Source organism: Sapajus apella, unplaced genomic scaffold, assembly GCF_009761245.1.
Source record: "Sapajus apella isolate SASKATOON/1434 unplaced genomic scaffold, GSC_monkey_1.0 scaffold9, whole genome shotgun sequence".
NCBI lineage: Eukaryota > Metazoa > Chordata > Mammalia > Primates > Cebidae > Sapajus > Sapajus apella.
This window is the reverse complement of record NW_022436949.1, coordinates 16,954,867-16,969,905: the sequence shown is the minus strand read 5'-3', so window position 1 is coordinate 16,969,905 and position 15,039 is coordinate 16,954,867. Positions and strand designations below refer to the sequence as shown.

The 15,039-nt window shown below is 35.7% G+C and overlaps 1 protein-coding gene across 1 annotated transcript in view; it reads left to right on the top strand.

The window, feature by feature from the left end:
- Window positions 1-356: 356 nt before the first annotated feature.
- Window positions 357-15,039, top strand: part of KLHL1 (kelch like family member 1) — a 428,234-nt gene continuing 413,551 nt past the window's right edge. The window contains exon 1 of the mRNA XM_032277337.1: window positions 357-1,648. Within this exon, the coding sequence (XP_032133228.1) occupies window positions 1,152-1,648 (497 nt within the window). The 5' untranslated portion in view covers window positions 357-1,151. The remainder of the gene's footprint in view (window positions 1,649-15,039) is intronic.

Genomic DNA, 15,039 nt, shown 5'->3' with positions numbered 1-15,039 from the left:
AGCTCCAGCATCCCTGTTTCTTCTGTGTCTCACTACAGAGAAACTAAGGCTAAAGGTTAAAGGATGCGGTTTATTAAATAATTCAAGCCATTAACCTGCAACCTGCAAACCAATGGCAGCCTATTAAGTTTACACTGCCATGATTCATGCTTAGTGTTTACTGATGCAAAAGGATAACGCCTGTTTTCTTTCCTTGTATTGCTACACAGTAATGTAGTGAGGAAGGAGAGTGAAAAAAGGTGACAAGACCCACACAAGGGGACAATAAGAGCAGCAGACTCACTTGCATAAAGAAGATTGAAGCCTTCCCTCCCTCCTTCCATCTCTCCGTATAGGCCCTAGTGCACATCTGCGTCACTTACGGGGGAGGAGGAGGCGCTGAGGCAGAGAGAAAATTGTACTGTGAGGACCTTGACAGCTTCACAGGCGGGCTTTTTCTTTTGCCTCCCTATATTTGCTAGAATATCTATTTTTCTCTTTACAAACTGACTATATAAAACCACCTCTTGTGGCATTGCAGAAAGCATTTGACTTTCTCAGCGCCATCCGGCAGGCTATCAGGGCATCCTTGGAAAGGCCAGGGACAGGGGCGCAGGTGCACCAAGAGAGCTGGCAGGGGGTACGCTTCCTCCAGACTTGGGGATCTTTCTCTCTGCGCTCTCCAGACACTGAACTCTGAGCTGCCAGGACAGGAACGCAACCACCTTCCCTATTTAAGGCTCTGCCACTAAGGCATCCCAGTGAGGTGTATCCAGCTGCGGCTGCCTCCGGAGCTTCCGAGCGCTCAGACCTCCCTCCCTCGCGCATCTTCAGCCTCAGGGTCGTCCCTCCCCGCCATAACCACGGGGCCCCCGCGCGGGCATCGAGGATTCTCAGCCTTTGGCGTCCCACTCCTGCCTCTGCTCCCGCCTGGTGGTGTCCCCACGCCCAGGTCCTGCGGACCCATTCGCTGCTGAACCGCGCGGTTTTGCCGTCCGCGCTCCAGCCTTCATCTGGCCGGGCGTGCAGCCCGCTTCGCGTCTTCTGGCTCTCAGGGTGCAGAGGGCGCATCCCACCTCTTCCTCCGCCCCCGGGCTCCACTGGCCTCCCCCACCTACTGGCCAGCCTACTCCCGCGTGAGCTACTAGCCTTTTGCCTTCTGTGCCTAAAGCATGTCAGGCTCTGGGAGAAAAGACTTCGATGTGAAGCACATCCTGCGACTCCGCTGGAAACTCTTCAGCCACCCGTCACCGTCCACCGGTGGCCCGGCGGGGGGCGGCTGCCTGCAACAGGACGGCAGTGGAAGCTTTGAGCATTGGGGACCCAGCCAGAGCCGCCTGCTCAAAAGCCAAGAGAGAAGCGGTGTGAGCACTTTTTGGAAGAAGCCTTCCTCTTCTTCCTCTTCCTCGTCCTCCCCGTCCTCTTCCTCCTCTTCCTTCAATCCGCTGAATGGCACCCTGCTTCCAGTGGCCACGAGGCTGCAGCAAGGGACTCCTGGGCAGGGCACCCAGCAGCCAGCCAGGACTCTCTTCTATGTGGAGTCCCTAGAGGAGGAGGTGGTGCCAGGCATGGACTTTCCTGGACCACACGAAAAAGGGCTGGTCCTCCAAGAGCTCAAAGTGGAGCCAGACAACTCGAGCCAGGCAACAGGTGAAGGATGTGGACCCAGGTACAGTAAGTCTCCGTGGGGCTTCCAAGCATCTCTCAATTTCCACCCATTTCTCCCTGTGTGCTCTTGTGGCTACTAAGTCTAAAATGTTTCAGGTTGAAAATGTGGGTTAAGAGATGCCAGCCTGGTTTTGATTGCTCAAGTTTTAATTTCATTAAAACTTTGCTCATTAATTTCTATTGGTTCACACACATCACTTTTCTTTTTGGAAGTTTTCAAAGTCATAGTCACCATTTGAACATACATGCATTTTTGTAAGTCTTCAGGTAGAATGGTTCTCCTATTCCTGAGATTGTGGTGTTCTTCTGTTATCTACTATCATTAAATTATATGAGTTTTTCCATTACCTGAAGGTGAAAATTTGCTTTACACATCATCAGAATGCATCTCATATATTGGTCTAGTAACTGACTTAGCATATTATCTAAGATCCCTGTGATTTGAATCTATTCCAGGAGTAATGAAGTGGACAAAATGAGGTTACTGGACAGCAACATTATTTTACCTCTTTTTGCTCCTGAAATACAGTTGTCTTATTCTCTGTCCCAGCTTCTCTTTTGGTCCTTCTACTTTGTGTTCACTTTTGAATTAAACTGTTATGGAGCCCCTTTGCATTTAGCTGTCGTGATTTGCTGGCTCAGTATTGAAATTGTATCTCCTTCTTAAGCAGCTCAATATGTATTTCTAGTTTATTTCTAATAATATGCTTCTTTGTGTAGAGTTCTGCTACATTGAAGACTTATAGAAAATCCTTCATAGACATAAAACTCCCGAGTTTTACATTTTTGGAGAATTAATTCATTACTATTCTAAACCACATCATTACTAGTTTTGGAATATAGTCAGGATATGAAAGGATTTGCATTTAGATTCATGTGATATCAGAATACATTATTAAAGAACTACAGGAGAAATAAAGGAAAATTATAATGAATATATTAAGAAATTTTAATTACTCAATAACAAATCAGTAACAGAAGCATCTTTTTAAACTTTTGATTGATTGAATCAGTTTCTTATAGATTTGATTAAGTAGCAAAAAGAATATATAAAATTATGTATGTATAACATATATGTGTATATATGTGTGAGTGTATATATCTGTGCTCCCTAATTATGACATATGTAAAGTTACAGATTAAAAATTGTCCTTAAAAATTTTCAATTATATGCATCATATAAATTTTAATTTTAAGAGATTGAATATATTCTAATGTCACATTAAGGCATGTACTATAATGTAATATTATTTTAATGAGGGAGAAGTATAATCTGCAATCATCAAGTATGTCAATGGTTTTTCTCTATGTAGGAGACCTAAATATAAGTTTATCTATTATCCCATTAAGTGAGATCTTTTATGAAAAAAATTATAACTTTGGGTATCATGAATACTATGAAGTTATTAAATGTTATTAAAAGTTATTTAATATGCTAGTTACCTATAATTTTAGAATTTAAAAAATCAAATGTATTGAAATTTTTATACCCTTTTGTTGAATAAATATAAACACTTTGTAGGGGGGAGTTATCCAGAAACATTAAGCAATTCACCTTATATACTTAAAAGCAAACCAGGTTAAGTATTTACTAATTATTATTTTATTCTAACTGATAGTTTTGAGATTCCATCAGCTCAGAAAAAAACACATATATTATTTGTGTTTGTAAATTTTTTAAGTCTTTGAAAAAGCTCCTAGAAATATTAATGTTTCATATTTTCTTAAAGTTTGGTTTATACCAAATACATTTTAAAGTGAACAGGATATATTCAGCATTAGTAGTTTGTAAATACTTTCATGTAAGTTGGAGTTTTGAAAATATTAATGGAGTAGTGACTTAAGAAATTTTAATAAATTAACAAATATAAAATTAATAACAGAACCTATAGTTAGGAATGAAACATGAGACTTAACAAGTTTCTTGCTTTTGAAAATACTTTATTTTTATTCACAAAGGGTTGTGAGTGATAAAAATTCCTAAATTAACCCATGTAACAACCAAAATCATCTTTAGTATTGGAATCAAATTGTCTTATGAGATTTGGCAAGGGTAAACTATTGAAAATGAGGTCCAATTTTATTTTTAGTCTAGTTTTTTACTGTACAAATCAGTTAATACTGTATGTATTTGATGGATTTATGTGTTCTTAAACTTTCATAGAGAATTGGTTCTGTACTCATGATTGATTGAAAACCACACTAGTAAAACTAGCAATTAATCATTATCAGTATATAATATTTTAATATGCAGTAAAAGTAGGAGTCACTGCACAGAAAAGATAGCATGTCTAAAGTAAGAAACTGAATGGAAATTTTATTATCTTTTAAAAATTTATGCAAAATAATGAGTAATGTGGATTTATTTTTTTTCCATGACAGCACATCCAGAAAAGCTGCATAGTTCTTATGATGATCACTGAATACATAAACTATATGAACCGTGTGTGATAATTTTTGACACTTAGGTTATTATTATATCACCAAACAATGATGTCATGTTTAATAATGAGCATTGTGTTTTATAAATTCTGGCTTTTCTGCTGAATTAATCCTTACATATAAAACGTGAGTTGGCCCTTTCTCTGATGTTATATTTATTCATTTTATTGATCTCCTCTTTATTCATTTGGTTTCACACCAGTTAGAACATTGCTTTAGACAGGTATGACTAGCTCAGTTGAGTAAACTGGTTAGAACAGCAAGTGGAGGACATTTAGGGCAAAGCTGCTCACAGTCTCAGAATTCTGGAAAGGTCAAATTATCATAGGCTTGAAACATAAAGGTAGTGGGAATATAGTGGTAAACCAATTTAGGGCCAAATCCCAACCTTCATCCTATCTCACCTTACTAAACACCCATTACTTGCATCCCACCCTAAATGAATCTCAGTGCTCTACTGCCTTGACCACATAAACAATACTTTTTCTGTAATAGTTCACTGATTGATTCATCATTGATTTCTTGACTTCCCTATCTAAATATACATTAGAAAGTATATGATTTCCTGGATATTCAGATAACTGTATATTTTTGCTGTGGATATTTTTGCCCAAGATTCCATATGTAGTAAACTAAAACACCGAAGAGCAATATTTATATTCTTGCATTTTATAGCGATGTGAGTGGGAGAAGACATGTCATGTTTTAACTGCTTGCTTTTTAAGATTCTGAATTCTTACAGAGTGCAGTCATTTTATCCCATGGTTTTAGCTACCATCCATAAACTGTATTTCCAGATTTGTATCTCTAAATCTAGCCCTCTCCTCTCCTGAACTGTAGTCTTACGCAGCCACTCCTCTACTTGACCTCTTTGATGAATGTCATAGAGTCCATTCAAATATAACATGTACAGAATTGAGCTCTAAATCTTATTCTGTCTTGCTCAATTTCCTTCTACTCTGTTTCAGAGAATAGCTTTCTACAAATTAGTTTGTGTAAGTCAGAATTCCAGGATCACATTGGTCAATATCTTCTTTCTCCTCATTTTCAATATTCTTCTAAGAATTGCTGTTTTTGCTTAGAAAATCTTCCCTATACATGTCCTACTTCTCTTCATAGCCATTGTCTGTACCCAATCTAAGCTACTCTCTTTTTTCAACTCTGGTTTTACAAATTCCATCCATTTTCACCTCCCCTCATTATCTTTGCCTCCTCAAGTTCATTCTCTACACCGAAGCCAATAAAATTATAAAGTAAGAACGCTGACTTATTTTTCTACATCCCTCACTCCCTCATTCTCCTTTTTCCCCACCAAAGGATTTGCACCACTCGCTGATCACAATTTAAACTATGGTCACCAACTGATTACAATCTATACCGTGGATGACCTGGTTGTCAATGACCTGTCCTTTGTTTGCTATGTAGGCCTTTCACTTACCAACCTTCCCCTGACCCTCTGTTTTCCAGACTTAATATCCTTCTCTAGAAGTTTTCACTGCCTTAGGACCTCACAAAGTTGATTCCCCTCTTTGCATAGAGAATATCCTTTCCTTAACAGCTCCCTTCCTGAGTTCAGCCCTATTCATCATAGAGACATCATACATAAGCATGCTGTACCTTTCCTAGGAAAGGAGTTCTTGATCACCCAAACAAATTCATCTCCTGTGTTTTGTGTACTTATAGTAACTGCTCTCTATTTTTGAAAAAAATTCTTATTGAATCTTGTAACCATATATTAATATCTGTGTTGATTTTGTCTGTCTATCAGTGAACTTCCAAGTGGAGAGGAGTATGTCTGTTTTACTCATGATTCTACCCCTATCATGGAGCAAGTAGTTACTCAATAAACACTGTCAAATGAATAAATATTTGATATAATCATAGAGTGGCATTGATTAAGAACTTGCTTTTTGCCAGTTAGCATGTTGAATATTTATATATGTAAAAATTCATAACATCTTCAAATCCTGCTACATTTATGTATCCCTTTGGTATAATGATTACATAGATAAGAAGACTGAAATATGAGGAGGGTAATTAATTTTCTTAGAATCACAGACTTGAAAGTCATAAAGCTGGACTTTAACCCTTGCTATCTGACTCCAGTTACCATATTTTAGGCCATTTTGCCCAGTTGTATTTTTCTATGCTTAGACAAACAAACAGAACAAAAGAAAAGAGGCAGCATCTGAGGTTATGGAGAAACAATTTTCTTTTTCTCTTGCTGGAGATTGTGTTTGAATGTTTAAATAGAATTCTTAAAATAACAGTGGTGAAGAAATTCTTGATAAGCTTCGCTCAAAGAAGACTTCTTAGCCCAAGTTAGAAAACATTCCATTATTTCCTGAATTATAGTTCATTCAGTGTATTTTATTTCATAATTAATCAATAATATGCAAATATAACCTAGAAATGGAAAGAAATAATTATTTTGGAGACGAAATGAGAGCTTTAGGATAGAAAATCTGCTTCTGAAAGTTGAAACCATTGATAAAGTATTGTCACTGAAAGAGAGCATGCAATAAAATCTCATGGAGGATAGTGGGACCTGCACCAGGCACTTGTTTAAAATAATAATCATCTCTGCTTCAGCCATGGGGAAAACCAACTTTGAAAATGATAAAGGACTACTTTCTCAGGAACGTGGTTCTCAAACTACACTTTTATAAAACTAAAGCGAAATAATATTAGTCTTTTTACCACCCTCTATTTTAGAGTGACAAATAATATAATGGAACACTCAATTTTACTTTTTTTTTTTGCTAATTTATCCTAGGTTTCTATGTTACATAGTTTACTATTATTTAAACCAAAACTAGGAAAAATGATAGTTTCTTTGGGGAAAGCTTATTCTACCTATGTTAGGATGAATTTATCAATATGACGTGGTGTTCTACCCAGAAGCCCACAATATCTAGGTACCCTACTCTCTGAGCAAATGTGTTTTAAAGAAACTGAAAAGATCACCAAAAAACCAGGTCTTTTGAGTTGGATTTGCAGGCAGCAAAAACTCCAGAGCTACCTTTGAGAATGATATGAATATAAGTACAAGATGAAATAGAAATTTTTAAATTATAGCAATGAAACGTGAGTTGAAGGACAATATTCTATTTTTCTTCTGTAAATGTTTAATATTTTGTAAACTGTATATATTAACCTTTCTATGGTACTATTTCAAATCGTTTAGAAAAATAAAGCCTACATATCTTATCAAATTCAACATCTGTCTAACATAGAATATAATATTAATCAGGTATTTGTGTTTGTTGGTCTCTTTTTCCAAGCCTCCAAAGATAATTTGTGTATCTTCGGATATGCTTCTTATGACTACATGTTAAGTCAAATTTTGATTATTCTGACCAAGAACTCCTATTGAATGTATAGAAAACTGTCATCTGTAGCATATGTTTGAGTTAAATCAAGTTTCTGAGCATAAAAATGGGCAGCATTTTAATCAAAGTCTCAGTGTACTTACCAATGCATCACATTATCGATTTTATTTTTCCATCTAAAATAACTTGAGGTATGTTTGCGGTAGTTGTAAAAAAAACAAATGGTCTGAAATTTACATATTGGTTTGGATCAGATAAGGATTAGTTACTTTTCTTCATTTAAGATAGTTATTTAAAACCTTAAAAGATCCGATGAAGACACAGATAATCTGAGCAAAATTAAAGATGATTTTGAACATCTTGAAATAAAATACAGACAGAAATCCTGTTTTACTAAAAAGGCTTGATGCTGGCTACCTTTGCTGACTTTTCAGGATCTGTAAACAATGTAAATGTTAAAGAAAGATCCACAAAGGTAAGCTTCACCAGGGAAAATGATGTGCTATGATTTCAGGACTGCAAGAAAAATAAATTTTGAATGGAAAGCCTATGAGGCAGGTCATTTTGACCAAGAACCCTGTCACAGCAATGATGATTTTTGAGAATAATCTGAGAGTCTTCAATAATAATGAGAGGTGAAGTCAGTCTATATTAATTCTAAATTCAGACATTTTTATTCCTTAGGTATTTTATTCCTTAGGTAGTTTTGCCACAATTCCAATAAGGGATGATTATTGGAATTCTTTCAGTTAGGTTTCATATTTCACTTGTTGGTGATACTCTAACCTGGTAGATCCTCTTGCCACCATTTTTTCTAAGTGATATTGATAAACATTTGATCACATAAATTAGCATTTAATCTTGACTGAAATATGAAGGAATAACTTAAATTATACAGTCAGAAAATTTGTATGGTTTATACTACAAGGGAAGAAAATAATCCAATTATTTTACAATTTTTGAAGAGGTGGATGTCAATACCTCTTTCAAAAAGAAAATAACTCTTTTTTGTTTGTTTGTTTAGTAGATTCTAATTAAATTCAAATGCCAAAAGGCCTCTTCAGGTCAGTATTTGCATATACCAGAACTTCAGAGAAAATGGAAAAATAGGTTATAAAAGTATTTTCATAACATATAGTTAAATTTATTAATATAAAACATTCTGAGATTCACCTTTGAATTCCACTATTTTTGGAAGTAAATGTGTAGTCATTTTCAATTGTAATAACATTTAAATAAGATTCCTACTTTTTCAGTCACTTTCCCTTTGATATACTATTAATCGTTTGTAATTTAAATAGACAAGTGTATAAAAATTGATACCCAGACATGAGTCATTTAGTTATCCACTGATGATTTATAAACATTTATTTGCATAATTTACTTTTCAAAAGCATGACATTTTTATCTGTCTGTTTTTACTATGTGGTTAAACATTGTGATAATCACTACAGAGTTTTATTCACTTTTCATTTTTGTATGTTTTCTTTTAAATTTTAATTTTAGTTACGGGGGTAAATGTGCAGTTTGTTACATGGGTAAATTGCATGTCACAGATGTTTGGTGTACAAATTATTTCAACACTCAGGTAATAAGCCTAGTACCCAGTAGGTGATTTTTTTGATTCTCACCATCCTCTGATCCTCCACCCTCAAATAGGCCCCAGTATCTGTTGTTCCCATCTGTGGTGTCCATGTGTATTCAGTGTTTAGCTCCCAATTATAAGTAAGAACATGAAATTTTCTCTTTCTGCATTAATTCACTTAGGGTGTTGGCCTCCAGTTCCATCCACGTCACTTTAAAGGATGTGATTTCATTTTATCAATTGCTGTGTAGTATTATATTGTATATATGTACCACATTTTCTTTATCCAGCTGGTCATTGATGGGTATCTAGGTTGATTCCATGTCTTTGCTATTGTGAATACTACTACAAATAACATAGGAGTGTATGTGTCTTTACCATACAATGATTTGTGTTACTTTGGGTATATACCAAACAATGGGATTGTTGGGTTGAATGAAGTTCTATGTTAAGTTCGTTGATAAATAGCCAAACTGCTTTCCACAGTGACTGAACAAATTTACCTTCCCACGGGTAGTATATAAGTGTTTCATTTTCTTTCCAACTTTGCCAGCATCTGTTATTTTTGACTTTTTAACTATTCTGACTTTTTAGTAATAGCTATTCTTAATTTTTGGCTTTTGTGAATGGAATGGTGTTCTTCATTTGGCTCTCAGCTTGGACGTTGTTGGTGTATAGGAATGCTAAGGATTTTAGTACCTTGAATTTTTTATCATGAAATTTTGCTGAAATTGCGTATCAGATCTAGGAGCGTTTGTGAAGAAGCTATGGGGTTTTCTAGGTATGAAATACTGTAATCTGTGAAGAAAGATAATTTTACTCCTCTTTTCCTATTTGGATGCCTTTTATTTTTTTCTCTTGGCTGATTTCTCTGGCGCAAATGTCCAGTACTATGTTGAATAAGAGTGGTGAAAGTTGACTTCCTTGTCTAGTTCTGGTTCCCAAGGGGAATGCTTTCAGTTTTTGCCCTTTCATTATGATGTTGTCTTTGGGTTCATCATAGATAGTTCTTATTATTTTGATATATGTTCCTTTAAAGCCTAGTTTGTTAAGGGTTTTAAACATGAAGCAATATTGAATTTTACTGAAAGACTTTTCATTATTTATTGAGGTGATTATGTGGTTTTTGTTTTTAGTTCTGTTTTTGCAATGAATCACATTTTATGATTTGCATGTATTGAACCAACCTTGCATCCCAGGAATAAAGTATACTTGATGATGGTAAATTGCCTTTTTGATGTGCTGCATGATTTAATTTGCTAGTATTTTATTGAAGATTTTTGCCTCCATATCAATCAGGGTTATTAGCCTGAACTGTTCTTTTGCATTGTGTGTCTGCCAGGCTTTGGTATCAGAATGAGGCTGGCTTCCAATAAGTTAGGGATGAGTTCCTCCTCCTCAGCTTTTTGAAATAGTTTCAGTAGGTTTGGTACCAGCTCTTATTTATACAATACATCTGGTAGAATTTGGCTGTGAATCCATCTGGTCTGGCCTAGAGATTTTTCTTGTTGGTCGGTATTACTGATTTAATTTCAAAACTTGTTATTGGTATGTTCGGCGTTTCAATTTCTTCTCAGTTTATTCCAGGTTTTCTAGTTTGCATGTAGAGAGCCATTCATAATAGTCTCTGAGGGAATTTTATTTATTTTTTTGTATTTCTGTTGGGTAGGTGATAATGTCTCCTTTTTCATTTCTGGTTGTATTTGGATCATCTCTTTTTTTTTTTTTACTTTGGCTAATAGTTTATCAAACTGATTTATTACTTCAAAAAACAAAATTTTGATTTTGTTAATCTTTGTATGGCTTTCTGCTTTCAATTTTGCTCAGTTCAGCTCTGATTTTTTTTTTTTTTTTTTTTTTTACTTGTGCCAGCTTTGGGGTTGGTTTACTCTTATTTGTTTATTCCTCTAGGTGTGATGTTCTTTAGTTAATTTAAAATCTTTCTAACTATTTGATGTGGGCATTTAACACTGTGTTTTCTTCTTTTACGGCCTTAGCTATGTCCCAGAGATTCTAGTATGTTGTATCTTTTTTATTATTTTTAATAAATTGTTTAATATCTGCTTTAATTTCATTGCTTGCCCAAAAGTCATTCAGAAGTGAGCTTCATAACTCCCATGCAATTGAATGGTTTTGAGATCTTCTTAAGTATTGATTTCTATTTCTATTGCGCTGTGGTCCAGGAAGGTGGTTGTTACAATTTTGGCTTCTTATATTTTTTGAGAATTGTTTTATGTCTGAGCATGTGGTTGATTATAGATTATGTGCTTGTGCAGATGAGAAGAATGTATATTCTGTTGTTGGATTGACTCTCCTGCAGAGGTCTGTCAGGCCCATTTGGTCAAGTGCCAAATTCAGGTCCTGAATATTTTTGTTATTTTTCTGCCTCAGTGATCTGCTAATACTGTCAGTAGTGTTTTGAAGTCTTCACTTTTAGTGTATGGTTATCTGCATCTCTACATAGGTCTCTAAGAACTTGTTTCATAAATTTAGTTGCTCCAGTATTCTGTGCATATATATTTAGAATAGTTAAATGTTCTCATTGACTCAAACGCTTTATCACTATGTGAACTCCTTCCTTTTCCTATTAGACTGTTATTATTTTAAAACTTGTTTTTTTTTTCTGAAATTAGAAAAGCAACGATTGCTTTTTCTGTTAGTTTTCCATTTGTTGGTAGATTTTTCCCACCCCTTTACTTTGAACCTACGAGTGTCATTGCATGTGTGTTGAGTCTCTTGAAGAGAGCATAAGGTAGCGTGCTGCTTCTTTATCCAACTTGCCACTCTGTGTCTTTTAAGTGAGATATTTAACCCATTTACATTCAAGGTTAGTATTGACATGTATGAATTTGATCCTGTTTTGGTGTTATTAGCTGGTTATTATGTTGATTTGATTGTGTAGTTGCTTTATCGTGTCAATGGAAATGTACTAAAGTGTGTTTTTGTGGAGACTGGTAATGATCTCCTGTTTTCATGTTTAGCACTTCCTTAAGGACTTTCTGTAAGGCAAGTCTGGTGGTAACAAATTTCCTTAGCATTTGCTTGTCTGAAAATCATTTTATTTCTCCTTTGCTTATGAAGCTTAATTTGGCTGGTTGTGCAATTCTTGATTGAAATTTCTTTTGTTTATAAATTCTGAGTACAGGCCCACATTTTCTGGCTTGTAGGCATTTTTCTGAAGAATCCTCTGTTAGCCTGATGGGATTCCATATGTAAGTTTCTGCCACTTCTTTCTAGCTACATTTATTTTTATTTTTTTCTTTTGTGTTGATCTTAGAGAATCTGATGACTATGTATCTTTGGGGTGGTTGTCTTGTATAGTATCGCTCAGGTGTTCTCTGAATTTCCTAATTTTGAATGTGAGCCTCTCTAGTGAGGTTGGGGAAACTTTGGAGATAATATCATCAAATATGTTTGCAAGTTGCTTGCTCTCTCACCCTCTCTTTCAGGGACACCAATGTGTTGTCATTTTGGTCCTGTTGCATAATTTCTCATAAATTTTGTTCATCCTTTCTCACTCTGTAATTTTGTCTGACTGAATTGATTTGGATAAGTAGTCTTCAGGCTCTGAGATTATTTCCTTAGCTTGCTCTGTGCTGCTGTTAACACCTGCAATTGTATTGTTAAATTCCTGTAGCGAGTTTTTCAGCTTTATCGTGTCAGCTTGGTTCTGTCTTAAAATGATGATGTTTGTCTTTCGGCTCCTGTATCATTTTACTGAATTCCTTGAATTTATTGGACTGGGTTTCAACTTTATCCTGAACTGATAAAGTAACTTCTGTTTGTCACGAGAACATACACTGATCTTCATTGCCATTCAGATTCTTAATTCTAAGTCTGTTATTTCAGCCATTTCAGCCTGATTAAGAGTCATTGCTAGAGATCTAGTGCAGGCATTTGGAGGTAAGAAAACATTATGGATTTATGAGTGGCCAGAGTACTTGAAGTAGTTCTTCCTCATCTTTGAGGCCTGATGTCTTTTGGATTTTGATGTTTCTGTTGTTTGGATAAAGCTTTTTGATTTTATATTCTTTGATGCCCTTGAGGGATTGACCATGGTATAAGTTGGTTTCAATTGACTGGCTTTGTTTATGGATGACTTTGAGGCGCCCAGGTTCAGCTCCACGCTTCCAAGCTCCATGACTTAACCCTGAGGGACCGGTACCAGACCCATGGCATTGTTCTCTGGTTCCTCAATCTTAAGCACCTGCTGCTCTAGAGGAGCCAAGGGTGTTCATCCTCTACTGGCAAAAGCTCTCAGATGGGGGACTCTGGCAAAAGTGCTTCATCAGGACAGCAGTGCAGCATGGTCCAAGTGTGTACATGGACTGAAATCAGTGGAGTGATGATGCAGTGGGGCATGACATTTTCATACCGTAAATATTTTATTATTCTGTTTTGTAATGGTTTTGATTATATCAGTAAATAATTGTTAGCATTATGAATGTGCTCATTTCTATCTGGAAATTAGAAAATTTAAAAGAAGCAATTAAATTTCAAAAAACCCTGAGTCAAATAATATTTGAATTATTTTATTAAAATCAGGATAAAAGAACTAAAACCATTGCCATATGTTGAGTAGCAAAGCAGAGATTGGACTTACTCTTACATGAGGCAACAACAGCAAATAAGGAAGAAGGAAAGAGAGGTAGGAAGGTAAAGAGGGAGTGAGGGAGGGAAGAATGAAAAAAGAAAAGAAAGTGGGAAGGAAGAAATGAAGAAAGGGAAGGAAGGAAGGTGCAAAAAGAAAGAAGAGAAAAGAAAGAGAAGAAAGAGTAGATGGGTTGGAGGGAGGGAGGCAGAAAGGAGGAGGAAGACAGAAGGGAGAGAAGGAAGAGGGGCATAAAGGAAGGACAAAAGAATTTTTTTAAGACACTTGATATCAGGCACTAAAGAAGAGTGATTTCTGAGACATGATATTAAAAAAATGAGACAGCTTGAAGATTGCCCAAGCTTACTGTCTAGAGGGAGATTCTCTCTAGACAGACACAAGTAAAATGATGCTATTTGGCAATGTCTATACAAAGAAATGAAGAACAGCAGAAATGACAACTATATGGGCAAGAAAATCTTTTAAAATTATGTAAATCTGGTAGATTTTAAAGGTAATTAAAAATTAAAACAGTCACTGATATAGGAAAGGGCAAATACAAATAAGAAGTTTGAGATCAGCCTGGCCAACATGGTAAAACCCTGTCTCTACTAAAAATACAAAAATTAGCTGGGCATGGTGGTGGGTGCCTATAATCCCAGCTACTCTGGAGGCTGAGGCAGGAGAATTTCTTGAACCAGGAAGACAAAAGTTGCAGTGAGTGGGAGATCATGGCATTTTACTCCAGTCTGGGCAAAAAGAGAGAAACTCTGTCTCAACAAAACAAAACAAAATGTGATAACCAGCCTAGATTGAAGGGATGGAATTGAGTATCAAGGAGGATCAAGGCTATAAGAAATCAAAGGACAAAGTGCCAAGCAGGAGTCTGTTACACAGAGAGAAAACTCTAGAAACCTGTGAAGGGTTCATTGAGTATTAAGCAGATCAATATCCAGTAGAATAATGACAGATACATGTGTTTAAAGAAACTTCCCAAGACATTGATAAATAGAAAAATATTAAAATATCCATAAAAATAGAGAGAGATAAAAATAAGGATGACGGGACATTTCTCATTGGCAGTGGTGCAAATGAGAAGACAGTGGAGCATTTTTATGGTAGTGTAAGGAATAAAAAGAACTGTCCTTATAGAATTCTATATACATTCAAAGTATTTTTTCAAACTTAGGACTAAATAATATTTTCAGACGTGTATGGTTACAACAACTTATTAGCAGCAGATGTGCTGTACAAGATGTATCCTCCAGACACAAGTAAAATGATGCTATTTGGCAATGTCTATACAAAGAAATGAAGAACAGCAGAAATGACAACTATATGGGCAAGAAAATCTTTTAAAATTATGTAAATCTGGTAGATTTTAAAGGTAATTAAAAATTGAAACAAAACAGAAGATTACATTGTGAAGTTTTTACTATAGG